The sequence below is a fragment of the Marmota monax genome, unplaced genomic scaffold, assembly GCF_021218885.2.
Source record: "Marmota monax isolate L192 unplaced genomic scaffold, Marmota_monax_Labrador192_F-V1.1 WCK01_AAM20220418_F8-fsc00091, whole genome shotgun sequence".
NCBI classification, from domain to species: Eukaryota; Metazoa; Chordata; class Mammalia; order Rodentia; family Sciuridae; genus Marmota; species Marmota monax.
In genome coordinates, this window is record NW_026692434.1 from 3,360,188 (window position 1) to 3,384,599 (window position 24,412).

At 36.7% G+C, this 24,412-nt stretch overlaps 1 protein-coding gene across 7 annotated transcripts in view; it reads left to right on the plus strand.

Moving 5' to 3' along the window:
* The window catches only part of Col19a1 (collagen type XIX alpha 1 chain), a 327,672-nt gene that overhangs the window by 249,690 nt on the left and 53,570 nt on the right, over nucleotides 1–24,412 (plus strand). For all 7 annotated transcript variants that reach the window (XM_058578798.1, XM_058578800.1, XM_058578801.1 and 4 more), the window contains 17 exons: nucleotides 3,536–3,571; nucleotides 4,403–4,438; nucleotides 4,534–4,587; nucleotides 5,280–5,333; nucleotides 6,756–6,809; nucleotides 7,499–7,588; nucleotides 8,308–8,352; nucleotides 8,460–8,537; nucleotides 10,371–10,406; nucleotides 10,518–10,571; nucleotides 10,668–10,721; nucleotides 12,434–12,475; nucleotides 15,634–15,738; nucleotides 15,821–15,874; nucleotides 16,123–16,176; nucleotides 20,703–20,756; nucleotides 22,101–22,154. In XM_058578798.1, the coding sequence (XP_058434781.1) occupies nucleotides 3,536–3,571; nucleotides 4,403–4,438; nucleotides 4,534–4,587; nucleotides 5,280–5,333; nucleotides 6,756–6,809; nucleotides 7,499–7,588; nucleotides 8,308–8,352; nucleotides 8,460–8,537; nucleotides 10,371–10,406; nucleotides 10,518–10,571; nucleotides 10,668–10,721; nucleotides 12,434–12,475; nucleotides 15,634–15,738; nucleotides 15,821–15,874; nucleotides 16,123–16,176; nucleotides 20,703–20,756; nucleotides 22,101–22,154 (954 nt within the window). The remainder of the gene's footprint in view (nucleotides 1–3,535; nucleotides 3,572–4,402; nucleotides 4,439–4,533; nucleotides 4,588–5,279; nucleotides 5,334–6,755; nucleotides 6,810–7,498; nucleotides 7,589–8,307; nucleotides 8,353–8,459; nucleotides 8,538–10,370; nucleotides 10,407–10,517; nucleotides 10,572–10,667; nucleotides 10,722–12,433; nucleotides 12,476–15,633; nucleotides 15,739–15,820; nucleotides 15,875–16,122; nucleotides 16,177–20,702; nucleotides 20,757–22,100; nucleotides 22,155–24,412) is intronic.

Below are 24,412 nucleotides of genomic sequence, written 5' to 3' on the forward strand. Positions count from 1 at the left end.
GGCTCCCTAATGCAGAACAGGACCTGACAGCCTTTAATATTCCTCCCACAAGTGCAGCCTGGTGGACGCCACCCCTTCCCTCTGCCAGCTAACTCTCTCCTGATACTCCACACTTAAAGGTTCTCCTACCTGCTTCTCCAGGTCACCATTCTCTCTCCTTCAGGCCTAAATACTTCACTTTCTCTTAATTCCTGTGTGTATCAAGGAGGACCTGGCAGTAAGATTGACTAAAATTCCATTGGAAAAGCAGAGAATTATAGAGCATAATAGAGAAATTTTCAGTGAGTTAAAGCAGTGCTTCTCACACAGGAATATGTGATTGAATCCTGCTGTTCTAATTTAATGGGTCTGGGGTGAAGCCCAAGAGCCTACATCTCTCACAATTTCCTAGATGATGGTGGTGCTTTTGGTTCAAGGACCCACTTTGAGAAGCAAGTGTTGGAGAATTTCATGGTTTCTGGGGTGATAGGCCTTTCCCTCTTTGGGGATTCCCTCTAGCTTCCTGTCCCATCACTAGTGTTCAAGGCAAGCCCCTGCCCCACTGGGACTGCTTTAGTCTACTTATCCAGGAAGAGGCCTCTTTTCCTTCTAACTCTTCTCCTTGCCACTTCCCTCTTAATGCCTTAGGCATCTGCCACCTCTATTTATCTTGTTGGCTTTCCTCTCTTGCCCACACATAAAATACCACAAATTTTACATTATTCTGCAGAGCAGTTTAGTTCTTTGTGGTATCAATCTTTCTATTCCAGAATTAGAGCTGGACTTGACTTTGCATAATAACCAGAAGGTTCAATCAGAACAGTAGTCATCATCCAAAGTTGAATTCTGAACCACTCATCTGGAATGGCAACTGTCAATGGCAATTTGTCCCTCCCTACTGGACATTCAGAAAGTGACTAGAAGTGCAACATATTGGAGCTAAAATATGCAAAAGAGATCATCTAGTTGAAACCCATGATTTTATAGAAAAAGGGAGATTCTAAACATTTAAGTGATTTGCTCTGGATAGTAGTAGTTGGAGCTAGGACTACTAAATATCAAGTCTCCACATAACCAATTTATTGGGTTTTTTCCTTTCAAAAGCTATTTTATCAATGTGGATTTTGAGCTTGACAGTGACTCTAAACAAGCAAGGACGTGAGCATAAACAAGCACTGACATAAGCAGTGTGACTCCTTGATCATATCTAATTAACTTTATGTCAGATCTTTAAAAATTAACTTGATTTTTAGAATGAAATCCAAAAAGCAAGAATATAAATAAAGCCCTGTGAATGTATAGAAATTAACCAATAATAGAAGATTTCATTATGTTAGGTAGATGTGTGGTTTATTAGTCAGTGGAGTCTTGGTTATGCTAAGTAACAAATTAATCCTGAAATTTCTGTGGCTTTAGCGCAAGGAAAGTTCTCTATTGCTCCTGCCTAAAATGGTTCAGTAGGAGGGGTAGATGTTATGTTTCACTCTGTGTTCAGTTACCAGGCTATACCATCATATAGCTCTGTCTTCTGTCACATACAATCTTCTTAGTCACCATTGCTGGGGAAGTGTGTCTGGAGGGTTATTAAATGGGTTCTCACTGTCTTGTTAATGATACATGTCATTTTGGTTACATTTCGTTGCTAGAATTAGCTACATGGCTTCATGAAACTGCAAGGGAGCTGGGGAACATGGGAGAAGATGAAATCTTAGCCCCAAACACACAGGACACAAGATGAAAGGCTCATTTAGTACTTGCTTATCTCCAAAGAGTGATTAGTTAAAAATCAAAATAGCAATCCCTGAGCACTGGGGATTGAATCCAAGTTGAACCCACAGGCACTCTACCTCTAAGCACCTAGATAGCCACCCTACCACCACCAGCTTTTTTTTTTTTTTAACTTTGGGACAGGGTCATGCCAAATTGCCCAAGTTGGCCTTAGACTTGTAAGCTTTCTGCCTTAGCTTCCTGAGGGGCTGGGATTATGGGCATGTGCCACCACATCTTGCTCCTAAGAGAACTTTTGAGAGTAGTAATATCTCCCAAAATGGCTCTTACATTTTTCTCCAAAGGCACACCCCCAAAGACCCTCTCTTCATCAGAGTTCCACCTCCTGCAGTTTCCACCACTTCCCAGTTGTCTATTCAGCTAGGCACCCATCAATGGATTGATCCCTTGATGAGGTTAGAACTCTCATGATCCAATCACTTTCCAGCCCTGCCTCTGACCATTGCTGCAATGGGGACCAAATCTTTAACACATGAGCCTTTGGAAAACATCCAAAATCCAAACCAACATAGTAATTTACTCAATTCAAATAATATGACGCAGACTAAACAAGTGAAGATTGGAGCTGAAGTGTGGCTGACTGAGTTTAAATCCTGAACCATCTTTTGGTAGCTCTGTGACCTTGGAGAAATTATTTAACTTCTCTGTGCCAGTGTTTCTTCATCTGTAAATGAGTCTACTAATAGCACTTACCTGAGTGAAACATCTGAGGATTAACTATGTGAATATATATAAAGTGATTACAATAGTGCTTGATACATTATAAGAACTCAATAAATGTTAGTTACTATTGTTATATCTGCATTAAGTTCACTTATTTAATAAATGTGTTTGGATCCCGGTAATGTAAAGGTCTAAGATGTGAGACACCAGAGGTGCTATGAGTATCAAGATGAATTGTATCTCTACACTCAAAGAGGTATAGCCAAGATAAACTAGGAAACATTAAGTAAAATGAATGAATGCTAATGTAGGGAATAGAGGGAGCTATGACAACTCAAAATTACTGGACCTTCGCAAGTCTCTTTCCCCATCCTTGAAATGGGACAATAATTCTTTTGCACAGCATAGCTATGAAGATAAAATGAGATCACATACTTGTAACTCTGAGAACAGAAACTAGTAGGGGAGCCTGTGTGTGCACGTGTGTCTCTATGGGTTAACCTGGGTGGCAGTAATCACAACTCAGTGACTGGGGGAGAGTGTTGGTTAACAAGGGGCAGCCTCCAAAGCTTCTGTCACTCCCCAAGCTCTACATACTTTAACCAAGAACTGTTATCAGTTCCACACCCTATTATTTACCTCTTAATTAACCCCTTTGAGTTATTTTCATTATAGTAAAAATGAAAACTGGAAAAGTATTTTTAATGATTTTGTGTATTTCAAGCACAGCTAACGAGTTGGAAGCATTCTCAGGAATGTCCTTCCCTGGCCATCTTGTTGCTGTCACAGGCTTCTGTCCCCAGTTGCATATGTGTGTGATCCCTCTTCTTCACCAGGCACCAGAAAGCTTTGTCCCTGGGCAGCATTTCAACTTGTTAGCCACCGGGGATTCTCTAAATAGTGTTAGAATGATGAACTCCGGTGTTCCTTTGAGAATGTGGAGGAGCTTGTAAATTAATTCTCCTAGGCTCCCTCTCAGCTGCAGAGGCAGACTGTGTGCAGTAGAGGTGTGAGTCTGGCCTGCAGGCTCTATCCACTCCCAGCTTTGGAGGGTTTATTTCTAAAAGTGTTTTTAATTGATTCTGCTTTCTACCCATCTACCTAGGGGGAACCCTTTGTAAAAGGTGAAAAGGGAGACCAAGTAAGTAGATGTTTTATCACCCTCTGGGGTTTACTACTTCATTGATTTCTCTCTCCAATTTCTGTTATGTTTACTTGAGAGTCTAATAGATTTGATAAAATAAGCTTCCAGAGCATTTTTACTTTTCCTTCTGTGATTTTGGACTTTATATTAAACCTTGTTAAGTGCTGTCATGGGATAATACTTTACCATTTGGTTTGGGTTAGATATGTTTCCTCTAACCTTCCACTACTAGTGATGGGACAGAAGTGTTACAAAAGACATCAAATTAAGATAGGGAAACTACAAAATTAAAGTAGAAGATAGTTTTTTTCAAAAATTCTGTTAATGATACAAATTGGATACAAATCCAACAGATTAATAAGTCATGGAAAAATAAAGAAAGCAAACATTATAGCCAGTATTGTCCCCCTTAGTATAATCGTAATTTTTCTGTTTTTAAAATTAAATACCTGGATAGTTCCTGATTGCAGAATCACCAGCACATATCACCCTAACATCTCCTCCATATCATCTGAAGAGTTAATTTTTAGGGAGGCGAGTTTAGTTGGTGGCAAATCATAATAATGAGAAGTAGAGAATGCAGGAGGATTTCAAAGATGGCACTGGAGTGAAAATAAAACTATTGTTAAAAAAAGAAAATAAGAGTTGTTGTTCATTAGGATTAAGTGTTTTGATCCTGTTGTAGAATGAACCCTCCTTGGTTTCATCACATCTTCCATAAATTCCCCCTTTATTGTGTGTTAATTAATGGAAATTCAATTAAACTGTCAGATGTCCCGGCCCATCTGAATTTTCATGTTACCCATATGATGATTATTTTATTTACAGGGAGAACCTGGAATAATAGGATCACAGGGAATAAAGGTAATCGCCTAGAATTTTCCAATTATGTCTACAACCTTAATAAGATGGTGAAGACTATAGTAACATTTAACTTTGCTTCCCACTCACATGTTTAGGGAGAACCTGGAGACCCTGGTCCCCCTGGTTCAATAGGAAACCCAGGACTGAAGGTATATAAGAAGTAACTGTGCTATATTAGGAAATAATCTGGAATTTGTAGCCATTCTATATTTTAAAGGGTGCTTTGGGGTGCCACTCATTTTCTTCACAGATGTTCTCAGAGACTTGATCTTGTTTCCATGGTGATTTCCCACCCCACCCCCACTAGCTGCATTTATTACACACATAGTAACTGTGCCTTTTGGTTCACAGTAGAATTTGAAAATTATTTTTCAGAGCATATTCACCATAGCATCCCTAAAAGCTTTAAGAGTAAACAATGTCAGCTAAATCCATGACCCTGAGCTGTATTCTTAAAAGGAACAGGAGTCAGGATTCATTTCTAAACCAAAAGTATACAGCTATGAGTGCTTCAGTTTCCCATGTGTGATTCTGCAGGTGTATCCTAAGAAAGAATAGTTTTGGAGAGGTGTGGGAGAGATTAGCATGATGTGCTCCCAGCCAATGGGTAGGGCAAGTTACCCACTTATCCCCTACTGATGAAAAACAAACCCATTAAAAAAGAAAACATCTAGAAACTATCTTAGAATCTCAAATCACACTTCAGTATTATACACATATGGTAGGATGATGGAAAGTCTTTCTTTTTACAGATAAAGTTTACAACATGTTTTACAAATATTCAAGTACAATCTTTCTAATTTTTAAGGAAAGGTATAGCATATATCATCTTCTCTTTTAGGGTCAACAAGGACCTGCAGGTTCCATGGGACCCAGAGGACCACCAGGAGATGTTGTATGTATACTTCAGTATTTTGAAATTATGGTATGGTTTTTAAAATGTCAATGTCTGTTCCTGTAACTAAGTTACACTACATTTTCCAAAGACCTGGTTCATCTCCACCTCTGAAGGCTGGGCCATTCATACACTCATGTGAGGTCCTTTGGAGGATCATTACCCTAACAAATTGGTCTTTGAAACTCAATTTAACTAAATTATCATTTGGGACATGCTTGTCAGGAGTGTACCTGTGGTCAATGAGACAGCAAATATCAAAAGTAATAAGGAAAACCAAGAGAGAAAGCAAGAATTTCCCTTATGTATGGCTTTTGATTCAAATCTCCATCTGCAAAAAACACTTAGAAAGCTTCTGTTGTTTTCTAGCAAGAGCCCTCAAAAAAAGGGAAATCTTTTGGCTGAAAGTGTATCTGTAATGCACTTGGAGGAAAACTTCAGGCTGCCTTATAACCTTAGTATAGTGGAATGAGTCAGTCTCTCTCTCTCTCTCTCTCTCTCTCTCTCTCTCTCTCTCTCTCTCTCTCTTTCTGTCTCTCTCTCTCACCTACCTTCATGCTGTTTAAAGTCATTTTTCCATTGCTTCCCCCAGATTAGCTTTCTGGCCCTTAAACAAGCTTCATGGCCTTCTGACAACTTGGGAGCTGAGAGCTATACCTTTCCTTAAAAATTAGAAAGATCCACACTTAAACAGAAGGAAAAACATCTTGCTCACAACTCCTCTGTCACTAACTGACCACTATTAGTTATCTCTAGGCAACATGAAGAATCTCTCCTTTTTCCATCATCTTGGGAGCAGCCCATGACCCCTTTCTCTGTTCACCATGCTCACTGCCTGAGCCTTTGGGGGCCTATTGATCAACATTCCTATTGTAGCTTGAACTTTATACATCTAAATTCACAGAGCAAAGCTTTTTATTGCTACCCCCTACCCCTACCACCAATTAATGGACCACTACAAAGGTACCTTGTGGAAAGAAAAGAGAGAAAATGCTGGGCCACAATATGCTCAAGTGAGATTAAATGATAGTAGCAGGAGCTGAAAAGAGAATAAAATCAAAAGGAAAAGATCCACTGTTGCTAAAACACAATAAAAATTTATTTTCTTAGTCACCCATTTGTCTGGTTGAATCATGGTGTGAGGCTACCAACCACCATCCTTCTCCCCCTTCTTGGCAATAGTATGGCTGAGATATTTCAATTCTCCTTTGTTGTTGGTTCTTACCTATTACATCCAGGGACATTCACTTGAAACAACAATTTACATATTTTCAACTAATGTTTTTAACCTAACAAGCCAAAATCAACCATTCCCTTGTAGATAATGTGTTAAAACTGCTCTCTTGAAAAATATTTGCATACATAAATGTTATCATAAGAGATGTTCTCATTGTTCTTTCCCTTTAATTTTGAATTTTTTAGGGATTGCCAGGAGAACATGGTATCCCAGGAAAACAAGGCATCAAAGGAGAAAAGGTATAGCTCACATTTTATTCACTCTATTAAAAAGGTAAGTAGGAGGAACAGACCAAGGATCTTAAGGGCACTGGGGAGGTGAGAGGACAGCACAGGCTCATGGAACTATACCTGGAATAGCCTTGCATTAGAAGACAATGTGAATGGCTCTCCTGGGACATGCATAGCCATTGCCCTGATTCTTGCATAGAAATGCCATGTGAAAAAATGAAGCAACTTAGAGATGAAGATGCCAGGAGTCAGACTCGTGTCAGGCTTAACTGCCAATTCTGGTATAGACCTAAGAAGTCTCTTCATCATTCAGGAATTCCATGGAAACAGCATATTAATGCTACATGGAAATAACATGTTTATGTGGAGTCATTATTAGGAAATAGAACAAAGATCATCCAAAGAACCTTATGAATAGACACACCCTTTTGTGCCTACATTTATACACATCTATGTTGCATGATACTGATAAACTTATTGCACCATAACTCATTACAAAATCTCAATGTATTTGACATAAGTAGGATAGTGCTTAGTATGAGTTAGGCACTTAGTAAATATTATTGAGGGAGTGAATAGATAAGTGAATGAAGTTTGCCTGGTTATGATGACAATTTAAAACAGTAAAAACTACTGCTTCCCCAGTTCCCATCACAAACCTGAGCAACAAAGTAAGAATCTCATCTTGTTTTCCTCAGGGAGATCCAGGTGGGATTATAGGCCCTCCTGGGCTTCCAGGTCCGAAAGGTGAGGCCGGTCCTCCAGGGAAAAGCCTGCCAGGGGAACCAGTAAGTACCAGCTCTTTTTCTAATGTTTCCCTTGGAAGTTCATTAATGACTACATGTGGGCTCCCAGTTTGAGAGCACAAGTATAAGTTTAAGTGTACCAAAGAAGAAACAACTTTAGATCACAGCTGTAACCTTTTTAAAGCTTCAATGCAAGCAAAGCCTCTCTTCTGAAGAAATATACATGCACACAATGTTTTGATGTGGAAGATTCATATACCCCCTGAATCCTCTGCATGGATTCTGTAGGGACCTATGGATCCAAGTAAAGTACACTGCTTTTAAAGCATAAGCCTTTTTGGACACTCTCTTAAAACTGAACTGTCTGATACTTCCCTCTGGAGGATTTACAGATGTCACCATAGGTTGTCATTTGCAGAAAATGTCTCTGTGATCCAGACTTTTCCCAGGACATAAACTGGTGATCCAGTTTCATATGCCTTTTTTTCTGCATCACTTTGAACCCTTTATGTTAGTCAAGAATGAGGATAATAATAAGTTTCAATATGAGACAGTTTATACATAAGAGCCTCATATTTTAAAGTAACTATACAAAATCTATAACCTATTGAAATTTGTTTCTAATTCCTTATTCTTACAAAACAAGATTCATTCAAGTAAAGTGAACAGCAATTAAAACTATTTTTCTAAGATTTTTTAAAACATTTTTAGAAAAATAAATGTATTTCCTCTTTATTTTTTTTATTTTTTTTTTTTTTTAGGGATTAGATGGAAATCCTGGAGCACCTGGTCCACGTGGGCCAAAGGTATTAAAATATTATAGATAATTTTAAAAAATCAATAATGAGCAAAATAAGATCAAAAAAGCCATGTCTCTTGAGCCTTGTCTTAACAGAAGCACCCCATTTCACAGGGTGAAAGAGGACTGCCAGGTGTCCAGGGCTCCCCAGGTGACATGGGTCCACCAGGAGCCGGAATTCCCGGCAAAACAGTAAGTAAAATTCAGCTGGGCTCTTGATACTCTGTTGAATTCATTATTATGAAACAAAATTCAATGTCAAGTCTCAGTAAGGAGAAAAGAAAACAAAGATCAGAGGAGGAAATACAAATGATCACTATCCAGAGAAGACCGATGGGCTTTGAAGGTCCATCATTTAGTGTACACAGAATGTTCACTGCTGATTGACTTCTTCGTACTGATTATAGATCCACTGATTTTGGATTAGCAATCATTTAATCCTTTATACTTATAGTTATATACTAGATAATACAAATGTATGTCCATAAGATGATATGAATACCCCATATTGTGTTATTAAATATTACTATTTATTTTTAATAAAAAGTTAATGTTTAAAGTGATGGAGTATATATAAAGAGTTACCTCAATAGAACAAAATACATTCCTATTGTCAGGAAATTCCAAGATATTAAGAGTTCTCTGACAGAAATCAGATTCAAAGATTAAATGCTTTAACAATATTGCTAAAGATATTGCAAGGGTTTGTGACACTCTGTGTCAGAAACCAAGGGCAGAGACCAAATACATATTTTTATTATATCACAATATCACAGCCTTACATTGACATTGTGATAAAAAATAAAATAAAGCATAGATAGTGATAGGTTATATTGTATATCATTAGTGTTTGATTTTCTAGGGAAATGTTTTAGTCCATTTTCTGTTGCTATAATAGAATATCAGAGACTGGGTAATATGTAAAGAATAAAGGTTTATTTAGCTTGTGGTTCTGGAGGCTGGGAAGTCTAGCATCTGGTGAGACCTTCTTGTTGCATTGTAATATAGTTGAGCTGTCTAGCTTGGGTCTTTCACCTTCTTTTTATAAAACTATTAATATCATTATGGAGGCTCCACTCATAACTTTATCTAATCCTAATTGCCTCCCAAAGCCCCACTTCCAAACATTAATTGAATTTGGGGATTAAGTTTCCAACATATGAACCTTGGAGGAGACGTTCAAACCATAACGACAAAATGTAAAAGCCTATTTAGATAAAAAAAAAAAGCAAAAACAACAAAACATGCATACACATACACCCAGATACATCCATATGTGTACTCCTATGTGTGTACAAAAATCATGAACTTATTAAGGAGGTATTGCGTTTAAAGAAAAAATCACTAAGGACACAGTATAGACAGAAAGGGAACAAAAGGCTTTAATAATAACAGTGATATTAATATATATTTTAAAATATAAGAAAGATCAGTGAACAGTTACTGAAATCAACTGCTAAGAAACTAGTGCTTTGCTTGGCTTTGGTTGTAAATTCTTAGTTCAGTGGTCCGTGGATATTTAATAGGGATAAAACTAGTATCATATGTTCTCTGATCATCTCGGCCTCATTGTAGTTACTCCAAATTCCAGTTTTCTAAAAGTAGAAAACAATACCTGAGGCTTTACTTCTTACTCCTGTCACCAAATACTAGTTCTGGTCATTTCTTCAAAGAGAAAAGACTCAAAGTAGAATGAGAGAGAAAGGTATCCCTGGCCAGTTATCCCTGTGAGCAGAAAGGGAACAAAAGGTTTCTGGTCAGGTGGAATTTGGATATGTTGCTTCTGTACTCTTGAGTGTGCAGCCATATGGGATGGAATGAGAGACATTCCAGGGATCTGAGCAACAGGTTTTTGGTAAGGTGTTTATCTACCACCCAAAGTTGTAGCTAGCAGTTACCAGAGTGTTCTTGGTGGCAAATGCTGTTGTTCCACTAAGCAAATTACAGTACTTAGTCTTTTGTCTCAGCTGGATAATTCATGGGAATTCCTGTAGAATTTTGATCATTTTATCTCATTTTACTCAGGGCTCCCAAGGACCAACTGGAGAGCCAGGTATTCAGGTATGCTACTTAACTAAGTTATCCAGCACAACAAATCTAACTTGTTTTCTTGGGGAAATTACTGAAAGACTGTTCTCCTAAATAACTACTTTCATTTTCTTCCCTTTCCAGGGTCCTCGAGGTCTCCCTGGGTTACCAGGAACTCCAGGGACCCCAGGAAATGATGTAAGGACCTTCTTTACCTATCCTTTCCCCAACCCCTGTTTTAATCTGCAACTATCCCAACTTGCAAAGATTTGAACATGATGCCTCTATTTTCAGGGAGCTCCCGGAAGGGATGGAAAGCCAGGACTGCCAGGTCCCCCGGGTGACCCGGTATGTACACAGACTTTCCTGATTTATGTATCATTAATGCACCCAGAAGCCAAACAGCCTACCAAGCAAATTTTGCTGTCCAAACTAATTAGAATGTTCAGTGACTGCTTGGTGATTTTGTTTATCCCCATTATTTTGTAGAGGGAAAAAAATTCAAGCTGGGTCAGCATTTGTGTGTGTGTGATGAATGCTTATTTCCTAAGGGTGTAATTCAGCTATACAGTTTTGCCCCAGGCTGAGCCTTAGCGTATAATATCTCAGTTCCATGGAAAATTGAAATAAAACATATAGACACAATTTCTATTCTTTCTAATGCTGTTGACTAAATGAATTTCATTTTTCTAAATGAAAGTTTGCAGGTAAGTTACCTACATTATGGTACACATTCACTGGTTCTATGGCTTTAAAATGCTGAGATAGATTAAATTATGAAAACTGGCTTGAGTAGGCCCTTGGAAAATGGGGTTTAGGCACTAAATGTGTGTTCTAAAGTTTTTTCTTAGGTTAAACCTTGCTTTGAGTGACATGAAAACCCTTTAAATAGCCACAGACCCAGTGGTTATACTTTGAGAGGCCATATGGTACATGACATTGTATTAAGAATTTTGTGTAACAAAATCCAAATCTGGCCTCTCATTTCTAAGCCTCACAAATCCTTTCTACCTCCCACACTGTTTGGGCTTTAGATTCCTTTGTAATACGCATGCAGAAGCAAGCATGACCTTACTTTAACTCCACAATCAAATGAATATGTGTGGCTCATCTGGGAATCTTGTGGCGTTACCTGGTTTTATAGAGTGTCTCTTAGAAAGCACATTTTAAGACATCTGGTCAAAACATAGCCCAAGTTTCCTTTGTGATTGTCTTGTCCATCACTTCCACCTACTGAAGGCTCTTTTGAACCTCCGTGAGAACAAGGCAAACTTATCCTGTACTGTTCATGTTTCTAACAGCCTGATAATGTGCTTGGCAGAGGAATGATTTCCTTGTAATAAATGATTTATCTTTATATAGTATTAAAACCAATAATAAAGGTTGCCATGTCGTGAAAATGTAGAGATGTAGAATCAAAACAATTATGAGTTTACATGTTCATGGCAGAAGAATAGTGAATATTTCTCAAAATAGTTCTGCATTCTGTCAGTGTCAGTTACTTGACATGAAGCATAATGTTGAACCAATTATCCTGACAGTAAGACCTTAGAAGCCCCATGCTCCAAATCTCAACTGACATTGCATTTTGAAAACAATAAATCTATATTGTGTTATACTCTTGCTTTGTATTGTGCTTATGTACATGTGTATGTGTTAGTCAGCTTTGCATCACTGTGACAAAATACCTGATAAACAACTGAAGAGAAGAAGGAAAGATTTATTTGGACTCATGGTTTCAGAAGTTTCAATCCATATACATTTGGCCCATTACTTTGGACCTGTGGCAAAGCAGAACATCATGGAGGAGAGTAGGTGATGGGGGGCGCTGTTCACCTGCAGGTGGCCAGGAAGCAGAGAGAGAGAGGAGGAGGAGGAGGAGCTAAATTCCCAGTATACCCTTCAAAGGCACAACTTTAGTGACCTCACTTCCTTCCACCAGTCCCACCTTTGAAAAGTACCACCAGCTCCCAATAGTGCCATCAGCTGACCTTTGGGAGACACATCAAGATCCAACTCATAACAGTTTAATAACATTTTTTTTTCCTCTTTAACCACAGATTGCCCTTCCTCTCTTGGGAGACATCGGGGCCTTGTTCAAGGTATTCTGTTGTTATGTAAGAAATTATGGTTTAATATCCAAGAAAAAAATTAAAAAGAAAATCTTTACTAGAAATTGAGTTAATTGTTTGGCCTGGTTTTTAAATGGCATTTTTAAAATGGAGAACATCTTTAAAATAGTAAAAATAATCTGTATTCCCCCATTCTCTTCTTTATCAGCCTTTTGGGTATGGAAATGGAGTGTGCAGCTCTCAGACAAACCAAAGGGAAGGAACAATGTCATTAACCCTCTTGAAGAGATCACACTCTCCTCTGGAACAACAGCTTTCCTTTGATGGGCATTTACCCACCCTGGCTCACTACTATAAAATTTAATCCCTCTCATTGTATCACCCTGGTCAGTCCCAGGATGAAAACCAGCACTGCTCAATAAACAGTTAGCTTACAAGGCTGAATTTTTTATGTCATGAGATTTTACAAAATGAGCTATAAAATTCCAAAGCCAACCATTGTCCTAACACCTGTCATCCTGTTAAATAAAAATAACCTCTACCGATTATCTAGCTCATAAAGAATCAATCTTGCTACAATTTTTTTCCCTAATACTTTCCTATATTTTATCTGTAAAACAGATTGGAGGGCTGATAAATGAATAAGGTTATATTATCATTTCTTCATGATGCTCTGAGTGACTCTAGATGAAAATCTTGTCCTTTATGCTCATCCCTTATTGCTGTATGGATGAATAGACAGTGTGCATATGTATACACACACAAACACTTGGGCTATAGATGTGTATATATGATTTAGTTTATGTTCCTAGGGTTTAGTCCAATGATTTGCACAATTATAAACCATCAGAAATATTTGTTGAATTGAATCAATGAATAAACTCAAGTTCTGTGTATGTATTTGGGTTTAGAGTTTTCATGGTCATATTCTGATTCCAACAATTTATTTAAAAATAAGTCTTTATAGGGCTTTTCACATACCCTTTTCCTTTAGCTATGTGATAAGTCTTATGTTTGTCCTGTTAGCTCAGACACATAAATGCAAGCTTTTTCAGACCAGCTAAAGGTTATAAAGAAGGCAACAGAAAGGTAATTCCACTTAGATTTTCTGTCTTTTCTTGGATTTGACATTGGAGTCAAGTCCAGGTCACTCAAGTGACTTATTCACATGAGTGCCTCCACTGACAAATAAAATGCTAGTAAGCCCTGTGGAATTACTAATTTGTCTACCAACGGAGAAATCCTTTCTTCCCAGCTTTTTCTTTGCCTTTTAATGACTTAAGTCATTGGTTGTATGTTCCCTGTAATCTTGTTGTTTATTCCAAACTTTAATACCACCTCCCTCTTTAAACATGTTGCTCAGCAGTTGAAACTCAAATCTTTGTTCTTGACTTATGGATCCTTTCCTTATTTATCTGGAACTTTCCATTTAAATATTATCAAGAGTGATATTTTTTAAATAAGCCCTCACCAATATCACAGATATTACTAATAAGCTTTGAATTTTTTTCCCTGCAAAGACAGTCTTTCCAAGTTGGATAAATAAGTTTCTGAAAACAGAGTGACCTTGCAATTGTTACATCACTTATTTCTGACAGAAGTACAACTATAACTTCAAATTCAATCAACCTCACTTTTTAAAATTGAAAACCCCTGACTGCATAAAATATTTCTTTATTCCTTCAACAAGTACTAATTGGTCTGCTACTTTCTGTCAGGTTTTCTAGCAGACCCATTTATCCTTCAGACTCAATTTATTTTGTTATTAAAGCATTATAATTATACAAAATAGTTGGGTTCATTTTAACAAAACCATACATACCTGAAATTTGATGTACTCCATTTGCATCCCTGTTCCCCCTCTTTCCCTGCCTTCCTTTCTCCCCACATTCTCCTCCCTCTACTCTACTGATCTTCCTGTTGCTCATTTAATTTTGATTGGTACTTTCCACATATACATAAAGGTGAAATTCACCGTGGTATATGTATATGTGCGCATAGCATGATTTTTGTTAACTTAATTCCACATTTTCTCCCCTTTCCCACCTCTTATCACTCCCTATCTCCTCCCTCTACTGATCTTCCCTATCTCTTTGATATCTGATTCTCACACACCTTCTTTTCCCTTATTTTGCTCTAGCTTCCATGTATGAAATAAAATATTTGACTCTTGATTGTCTGAGTCTGATTTATTTCACTTAGCATGGCATTCTCCATTTCCATCCATTTATTGGCAAATGCCATATATATGTACCAAATTTTATTAATCCATTCATCTATTGACAGGCATGTGGGCTAGTTCCATAATTTTGGCTATTATAAATTGTGCTGCTATAAGCATTGTTGTGACTATATCTCTATAGTGTGCTAATTTTAGCTTTTAGCTTTTTTGTTTTTTGATAAATACCAAAGAGTGGAATAGCTGGATTATATGGTGGTTCCATTCCTTGTTTTTTTTTTTTTTTTTTTTTTTTTTTTTTGGTAATCTCCATATTGATTTCCAGAATGGTTGTACTAATTTGCAGTCCCACTAAAATGCATCACTGTAACCTTTCCCCCACATCTTCACCAGCATTTATTGTTATTTGTATTCTTGATAATTACCATTCTGACTGGGAGTGAGATGAAATCTTAGTGTAGTTTTTAGATTTGCATTTCCCTGATTGCTAGAGATGCTGAATATTTTTCATATATTTGTATTTATTATTTTGAGAAATGTCTGTTTAGTTCTTTTGTTCATTTATTTGTTTTTGGTTTTTTTTTTTTTTTTTGGTTTTGGTTTTTCAGTGTCAAGCTTTTTTGAGTTCTTTATATATTCTGGATATTATCTTCTGTCAGAGTAGCTGGCAAATATTTTCCCCTATTTTGTAGGCTCTCTCTTTATGCTCTAAATCACTTCCTTTGCTGTGCAGATGCTCTTTAATTTGATGGCATCCCACTTAGTGACTCTTGGTTTTATTTCTTTAGCATTAAAGGTCTTGTTAAGGAAGCCAGTGCCTGCACCAATATGATGGGATATTGACCCTGATTTTTCCTTCTAGCAGTTGTAAAGTTTCTGGTCTAATTCCTAAGTCTTTGATGCACTTTGACTTTTGTGCAGGGTGAGAGATAGGGAACTAGTTTCTTTCTTCTATATATCAACCTCACTTTTTAAAATCTCTTAGTAACCTTATCTTTATACCCATTAGAATTTCTGTGGCAACTGCCAAGCCAATGTTCCTGGGCTAAAAAGCAACAAAGGAGATGAAGGAGGTGCTGGTGAGCCTGGAAAATACGATTCCATCACCAGGAAGGTGAGAAGGCTGGCTGAGTGTCCAGGGAGCCTGTGGCACACACAGTGCATTCTCTCAGTTCTTTTACTTCTCTGTCCTCTAGGGTGATATAGGACCACGGGGTCCTCCAGGAATTCCAGGCAGAGAGGGACCAAAAGTAAGAAAGTCTGTCTTCTGTGGGACTCTCAAGTGGGTGAAAAAAGAAAACCCCATTTTAAAATACACTACTTTAAAATATGGGCTAAAAGTGGGGTAAAAGCCCTTTGCAAATGTTGCAATCATTTCATTCCCTGACCCAGTCCAAATTGCATCCCTCAAGCATCCTGATAAGAGTTCTTTTGTTGTTGTTGTTCCAGAAGCTAACAAAATGATTGAATACACTAGCTGAACTTACTGTCTTTCTAGGGAAGCAAAGGAGAGCGCGGCTACCCTGGTATACCTGGGGAGAGAGGTGAAGAGGTAAGAGTCTTCTAAGAGTCCTTACTGCTGATTCTCTTTTCTTGACTCAACAAAGGAAAGATATCAGTTTTTCTGTAGCTCAGAATTAATGCAAAAACCAATAAAAAGACAAAGTAGGTCTTTATAAATAGCAAAACTTTCATTTAAAACAATTATGTGTTCATCTTTATTACCAGTGGTACAGGTTTTGAGTCAGGACAGAAAGTTAATATGTCAGCTATGGTTTTTCGGTTTTCATGTGGCAGATGACAATTCTAGCTCTCTCACAATAAGAACAAAGGGAACAGGAAGAGGGAACTTACTAAAAGGAAACCAGGGTAGCTAAAAGGATTGAAGGAATAATAGAAGCACCAGCCTAGGAATAAGGGAAGCTCCAAAACTCAAAAAAAGCTTCCCTGGAACACTCCCGCAACATGATTCAGCTTTAATGATCTTGGTTTGCTTGTGTCGCTACTCAATATCCATAATCTTGGAGAAAATAAACTATCAAAAGGATCTGAGTAGACTAGTTTAGATCAGCTGCTCTCCCCCTGGACTAAAGATCCAACTCAAATGTGCTTTTGAGATAATGATATAATTTTCTGACTCTAAGCCACAGTGATGCTCAGGATATCATTCTTGTCCTGCATAATTCACATTAACTCTTAGAAAAACCAATTAGAATGATGAATTGTTGTTAGTTTAAACAGTTTTGATGCTAATAGTTCTTAATGAAAGTAAGTAAGCCATCTGGCATATATTAACCTTGATGTTAGTGCAGAAAATTATAATGGTATAAAGTAGATCTATTTTTTAGTTGGAGTTATATTTCACATTACAAATTATCCTCATGTATTATTGTTTTTAATTAAAATTGATTCTTTTCTAGAAAACTTTGAGGCTTGGTTTGGGTTTCTTTTTCCCCAAGTTAAAAATTAAAGAATGAGAAATATAACATTAATTTTTTATCTATAAATAAAACATTAAAGGCATTTTGTTTTCAAAATAAGTAAAAGTTAATGAGCTTTTGCTTCCTCAAGTTCCACAGAAGGTTTCACTAAAGTATAAGCATAATAATGGATTTTAATAGTCCAACAGCTTTTAACTGCTTGGATTCAAGAAGTAAGCTTTAGAGGTAATTGAGAAGGTAATAACAAAAAGATGAGGAAATAATTGGAAATCGGGGATATATAAGTAAAATTCACTAGAAATTGATTTTTGATTCTGTAAGGTACTCTGCTATCTTGGTGAAGTGAAATCCAGTGTTATTATTCCTCTGCTAATTTGGTATGCTTTCTTAAGCTCACCCATGGGCTCTTTGATGTGGAGTACACAAAATTTTGTACAAACTCATTATGTGGGGAATACCAGCAAGTTCACTATATTCTTCTTCCTTGTTCTTCACATGAGTAATATGAATAAACCTGAAGTAACTTATTGACTCAGTTGGGCCCTTTGAGAGGAATAGTCTTTTTATCTTTTCTGTCTCCAACAGATCAATAAAAGCAAACAATCTTGTCTTCTACATGGACTCAGATACTCCCTGAAATTCCAATTTGTTGACTTAAGTGAATAAAACTTTGACCAAGAACATATGCAGTTTTAGCTGGCCAACAGGCTCTATTGTGTTAACTACACAATCTCTAATCTTACAAAATCTTAAATGTCTATTCTACCCTTAGTGAAAAATATCTGGTGGTACAGCCCCTCCCTTTAAGGGCTTCTAGTTTTAATGTCTTCAATTTAATTTGTTTGGGAACTTAAAAGAGTTGCCTATTTTAAATTAGCTATTTACTTACTGCTCTTAGAAGAATAATGTTATCCTCCACATTTTTTTTTCACAGAGATTATTGCATATCTCAAGATAGCAATTTATAAGATGGTAATAGGCACAGACCCCTGTCTTATCATCAAAGTGAAATCTTGCTTGTAATGCAAGTCTTCTTACAATATTTCAGGATAATAATTGTCGAATAAGGCATGGAAAATATTGTCAGCCATTCAGCCATAAACTAAAGCAAAAGAAAAATAAACATTCTTAGTAGCCACTTAGCTAGGCCTTGCAAAATCAAAACATCAGAGCAGAGAAATAACTTGGCTCTAATGATCCCTGAATATCTATGCAATAAATTTTAATTTGTATTTAAGTTTGGCACTATATGCTAAATTGACTGTTTTACTCTTTAATATGTATTTGTCTTCTTCAACAATCATCTTGTCTTCTAAAATTATCTTATTGCCCTTTATGCATCCATAGTAACTTTTACCCTTACTATAAAATTTCAGCTTGTTTAGAGAAAGATTGTTGAGAATGTTTTTGTTTTTTTTTTAATGGAGGTTTATTTTAAAGTTTAATGTGGTCATCAAAGGTTAATGAGTTCCAAGCTTATAAATTACACTACCTAAAATCTCACTCAGCATCTCCAGACTAAGAGACTAACAGTAGCAAAAAAATGATCTATACATATCTTGTATATGTACACATAAAATTTTATTGAAATGTAGGAATGTAGCTATTTTGAGAAAAAGCAATTTATAGTACAACATGCAAAAATAATTTTGAGTCATTTAGAAGTGCAATTCCCAAAAGAAAATTTTCCTTTCCATTAGTAAATTTATAAAGTCATTTTTAAAGTGATAAAGTTAAAAAGAGCCAGTATACCACACTTATGTGTGGTAAGTCCACCCTTACACATACAGCATTGCCGAGGAGATGGGTAGAATCTTGAACCTAAATATGCCAACATTTTTTAACACATGCATATACAAGATTTTGCCCAAGACTTATTTCATAAGGAATTCCAGCATACTCAAGGAGATTTTCAACATATTTTCATATTATATCATGTGAATAAGCCTGAAGTAACACATGTCCTCATTTGGCATTAGATGGACAGACCTGGCTGAAATTGGTCCTTGAAACCCTTGATGCAAAGAACCTGATGCATCTCGAAGTGCTATAGAATGCTCAGAAATAAACATGCAGTGATTTACCATGCTCACTTCATCTAAAATTTATAATATATATAGAAATTAATACTTCATAACAATAAAAGGAAAAGGAATTATATTATAATAAAGAATGTCTTGGTAATGGAAAGAGAATGCACCATAAAGGAAATCAAGTCTTCATAGAGTGGAACATTCAATCTTGAAGTTGAGCTTTTCTTTGGTGTTAGGAATGGAGCCCTGGGCATTGTACATGAGAGGCAAGTGCTTACCACTGAGCTACACCCCTAACTCTTCAGACTAGAACTTAACAGATCACAAGTGCATCTGAAATAATAAAAAGACATTTAAAATATTTTTCTGATTATAGAAGTGATCCAAGTTAGAGGAAATTTGGAAAATACACAAAAGTATTAAAAAGATCAAAGTTATCTGTATTCCTTCCCACTTCTCAGGAAAGACTGCTCACAGTAATATTATGGTTTGCAGTTTCTTATCCAAACCTAAAAGCCTCTGAAAACCTCAGAAATTTTCCCAAAGTCTACAGCAAATTCATCTGGCAGTGAACTCTGACCTGAAGTCACATGGAGCTGATCTGTTTTTCCCACTCTCAGAATATCACATTTGCTACAGAAATATTTTCGTTTTTAGCAGAAAGCAATGCCACAGGCACCACTGGAAGTACACATAATACTCAGTGTGTGCTGTGTTACCTTTATAAGAAGACAGAAAATCCAAAATTCTGAAACATGCCTAACACTGAAGTTTCCAGATAAGACACTTATCTATTTGCCATGATAATAAAAATTTGTGTCAACCCCTTCTTTTAGGAAATACATTTATAATTGTTTAAAAATTTATATCCTACACTATGTAATATTTTCCAAGTTATCCAATAGCTTTCTAAATCATGATTTTGATAGTTTTAAAATGTTTCATGGTACAGATTTTGTGTCATTTGCTTAATTCATTCTGTTGGTACATTTGAAGGGACAGAATTAATTTATTATAGAGGTTACCAATTCTTATATAATAACTTATATAAGTTGCAAATTCTCCTTTGATGTATAAATGTATCAGCATTTAAAATCCTATCTAGTATAACTATAAACCCAAGGAGGGGAGGGGTTTTTAATGCTTAAACTACAAAAGGATTTCAAATTTGAATTCACCAATAAACCATATTTTTTTCTTATAATGAAATGACCAGCTAAAGTAAATATATCATAAAACATATTCGATTTTCCCACTAGTTGAATGAAACTTTAGTGCAATCATATATTTCTCTGATGGTGTTCTGCCATTCTGAAATTTGTATTTCCATGCTGTAATAGTATGAGATTCTCGGTGATGCTACTGCTAATGGGCTAGCTTTGTAAGATCAAAAAAGCTTGATGAATCACTGAATAGGTAAAAGTATGTCTGTCACAAATTCCATGTCCTAGCATCTTAGTCCACCATCTTTACTCTTTGAAAATTAATATTCATACAGAATATGTACCATGGTTCCTGTTTAATTTTCAATAATAAAAACATTTGGTTAACTAAAATGCTTTGTTCCCTATAATAGATTTTATGGTATAAATGATCTCTTTTAGGGTCTTCAAGGAATTCCAGGCATTCCAGGTGCTATGGGCCCTACTGGACCCCCTGTAAGTACTTGCTAAAAACTTTTCTACTCATAGCTCATACCTGTTGAAATGATACAAGATGAATTAATATTCCTCATTGTTTCTTGTTTTCGGTGCTTGCATGTAGATTGTCCAGTCATTGCCTAGAAAAGTGGAGTTATCCAATATCTCAGATTTTCATTTAGTATTTCTTAAGGCTGGTCAGCATCCTGGAGAATTGTCATCAGAACTCTACCAGACCAGAAAGCAGGCTGAGATTAAGCTTCTGTTTGCAATAGAAAGGTGATATAAAAGAGCATTCTATTTTTTAGTTATTTTTTTGGCACTAACCTTGAGAAGAGACATTCAGAGGGCTTCATAGCTGAGAATTAACATCTAAAAGAAAATATGGGCCAAGAATTTATCAGTTTTACTTTTATACCTCTATGTGAATTTAGAAATCTTCTATGGTAGTCAGGATTTTCACTGCCTCTCAAACACACAAACATGTTTATTGTGCTATGGGCCCCTACTTCCTTAGAGCAGAATCTCTTCCCACCTACCAAACCCAACCTCATACTCTTCTACTTCTCTCTTTCAGTTCTAGAGTTGCCAAATTAAAGACAGGACACACAGTTTCATTTGAATTTCAGAGAAATAAAACTTTTAGTTTGTCACAAATAATGTATTTTAATTTGTTAAATCTAACTACCCAGTTCATGTCTCAACTTCTCTCTCTTCCTTTCTTAGAGTTCCTTTACAGTTAGAATCTTGACCACAAAACTAGGAATGTCATCATATTCACTAACTTAATGTTTTGAATCACAGGTTTGCCATAATTCAATCATTTTGCCTTCACCAAAGTACGTAGAACAAACCTGACTTTAAGTTGTAGTGAAATAAAAAGTTATGAAAAAGAGTTATGAGAGAAACCATGAAAATTATAGCTCATTCTATTCCCAATTAAAATAAAATTTTACTTTTTCACTGGTAAAATGCAGATCACATAACTCTATATGCACGTTGTTAATTCTGCCCTGTCTTGGAGTATTTAAAATGTTGATCGCTCATTTAGAAAGGCATAATGTTATGTAAATTGCCATTTAAACAGCAAGACTAGATTCTTAAATGTATCAAAAGGTTCCAATTAAGGTCATTAAATGTGGTTGGCCAAGGTGAAAAAGCGACCACAAATACAAATTTTACCCTTCCAAGGGCTTATCAGTGGGATACAGCTGCTCTATCAGCCTGAAGAAATATAAGCTTGTAGAACTGATTTAATTAGGATCAAATGACCTTCAAAATGTGTAAGTTTTAGCAATCAACTTCCAATACCTTTTGGCCATTTAGTTGTTTCTCTAACAAACTTAGTTTTCTGTTTTACAGGGCTTAGTGGGAAGAACTGGACATCCTGGTCCCATGGGAGCAAAGGGTGACAAGGTATGGAGGAAAAGCCTTACTTACCATTAAAAGTGGTATTAGGGCAAGATGAGACAGTTTATTGAGAGATCCATAAAATCCAGAGACGAATTGATGAAGGGGAGTGGCTATTCTTATAATGGACTTGGAAGGACATCAGTCTAAAAAGTGGTCTGAACACAAGAGAGGAGTTCCGAGGAGAAAAGATAAATAGAGCATGGGTGCCATTTGGAAAAGTCCAAGCTAGATACAGAGACCCAGGGAATAGATGAGGTTGTTTGTACGGGGGAGTTCCAGTAACAGTTGATCCAGGTTTCTATAACAAAATACTATAAATTGGGTAGTTCATAAACAACATCTATTTCTCAGTTTCAGAAGCTGAAAACTGAAACCAAGGTACTGGCAGATCTTGTGGCTACTAGGATTTGTTTTCTTATATGGATGGCACCTTCCAGCTGTGTCCTCACATAGTTCAAGAGTAACCGAGTTCTCTTGGGCTTCTTTCAGAAAGTTATGAATCCTATTCAAGGAGGGTTCCATGCTTGTAACCTTATTACCCCCAGAGTCTCCACCTCCTAATACATTACCCTGAAGATTCATTCTATAAGTTTTGGGGGCACACAAACATTCAGGCTCTATCAGGACCAAGACTCCAGACACCTGGATGGCAATCAGTACAAAAATTCCAAAAACCAAAGGCCTTGATGAGAGAGTCTGGAAGTTATGTTTCTAGAGAGTCACAGGAGAAGCTCACTAAGGAACTTTCCTGGAAAGTCCAGTAATTGGGCAAATGTGTTGCTGTGGTCAGAAGGGAAGACTAGCAATAGAGGCATCCCACACAGGAAGACTTCTCAGGTTTACCTCGTTTAGGATCTAAATTGGCCCTACAGTGTTGGTCTAGATCAGCAAATGAGTGAAATAATGCTACCTATTCAGACTGGGGAAATAAGTGTCTTCTACCTACTTAGATCCCTAAGCAAAATGAAATATAATGGCATCAAGGAGCAAAAGAATTCCAGTGAAAGGGAACAATGTGCTTATCCTAGTCTCAGCACTTTTTTTTCTGTAATATCACGAGCAGCTTGCCCAATGCCATCAGCCTTTTTTCTCTGTTCTCTATGGAAATTATTCAGTCATAGACTTGCCTTTGAAGTTAATGGGAATTCCACTCTGAGATGGGCTTAGGGGCACAAGAATGAATGAAACTATGACTTTTGATTGTGTCCGACAGGGAAAAGCCTTTTCAATAGGCACATATTTTTCCTTGTTGACCTGTGAGAACTATGACGTAATTCTCCAAAGAACACAGTCAGCAGTCAGCCGAATGTGACATATCTTAGGGAAAGAGCCACCATCAAAGCAGTTTGGGAAAAGATACGCTTGTTCTTTTTCACACATTCTCAGGCAGATACAAAAACTTTTATTGATAAGCATACAAATTTTGTGATTCTTTTGACATTAGAAAATGGGTAAAGAAATCAAATTTTGAAAATGAACTAAAATCTCTCAAATTCCTGGGCTTTCTATTTTATGCTCTGGTTTCATTTTTAATTATTTCTTGCCATTCCCCTTGAAATAGAAGGATTTAAAAGATTTTATGAGGCCACTATTCTAAAACCAATGTGCAGTTATAGGAACAATTGGTTAAAGACCAAAGAGACAATAACTGCTTACTATGGACCAATAAGTACTCCGTTTTATCAAAAGTGAAATCCAAGTTTCAACTTGAATCCGGTTTTTTCAAATATCATTTTCAGTTAGACTTCTCTTGAGTCTGTTCAAATTGTATGGACCATTTCCCTTAAACAGTGTTAAACCACCATCACTTCTGTTCAGTAAGACACATCTGACTTGGTTATAAAGTTTGATATGAACCTAGGAAATGGAAGAAGTTCCTTTTCCTGCAGGCATAACAAGGGTTATGATTTTCTAATTTGTATAAATTATGTAGATGGTGCCTCTGGCTTCCAAAAGATGCAGGTGGTAGAGGTAAGGCTCAAAATGAGGGCTAATCCAGCGAGCCACAATCTCAGAGCTATAGGAACCTTGCTGTGCTCCTGTGCACAAGGGAGGAGAGATTTCTCCCAGCTTCCCTGGAAGCCAAAGGGCAGGATCAGATGGTTTGTCTGGTTTCATAGTGAGTATCTGGCTGGGTGTGGTGTAAGAATGAGTTTTTCCTGGTTTAAGGAGAAACCAAACTGAGTAAGCTGTAAAGCTGAAACAAAGTGACAAATCCTATTGATTTCAGATGATGGCTCTCTGAGAAAGCAGTCTGGTTT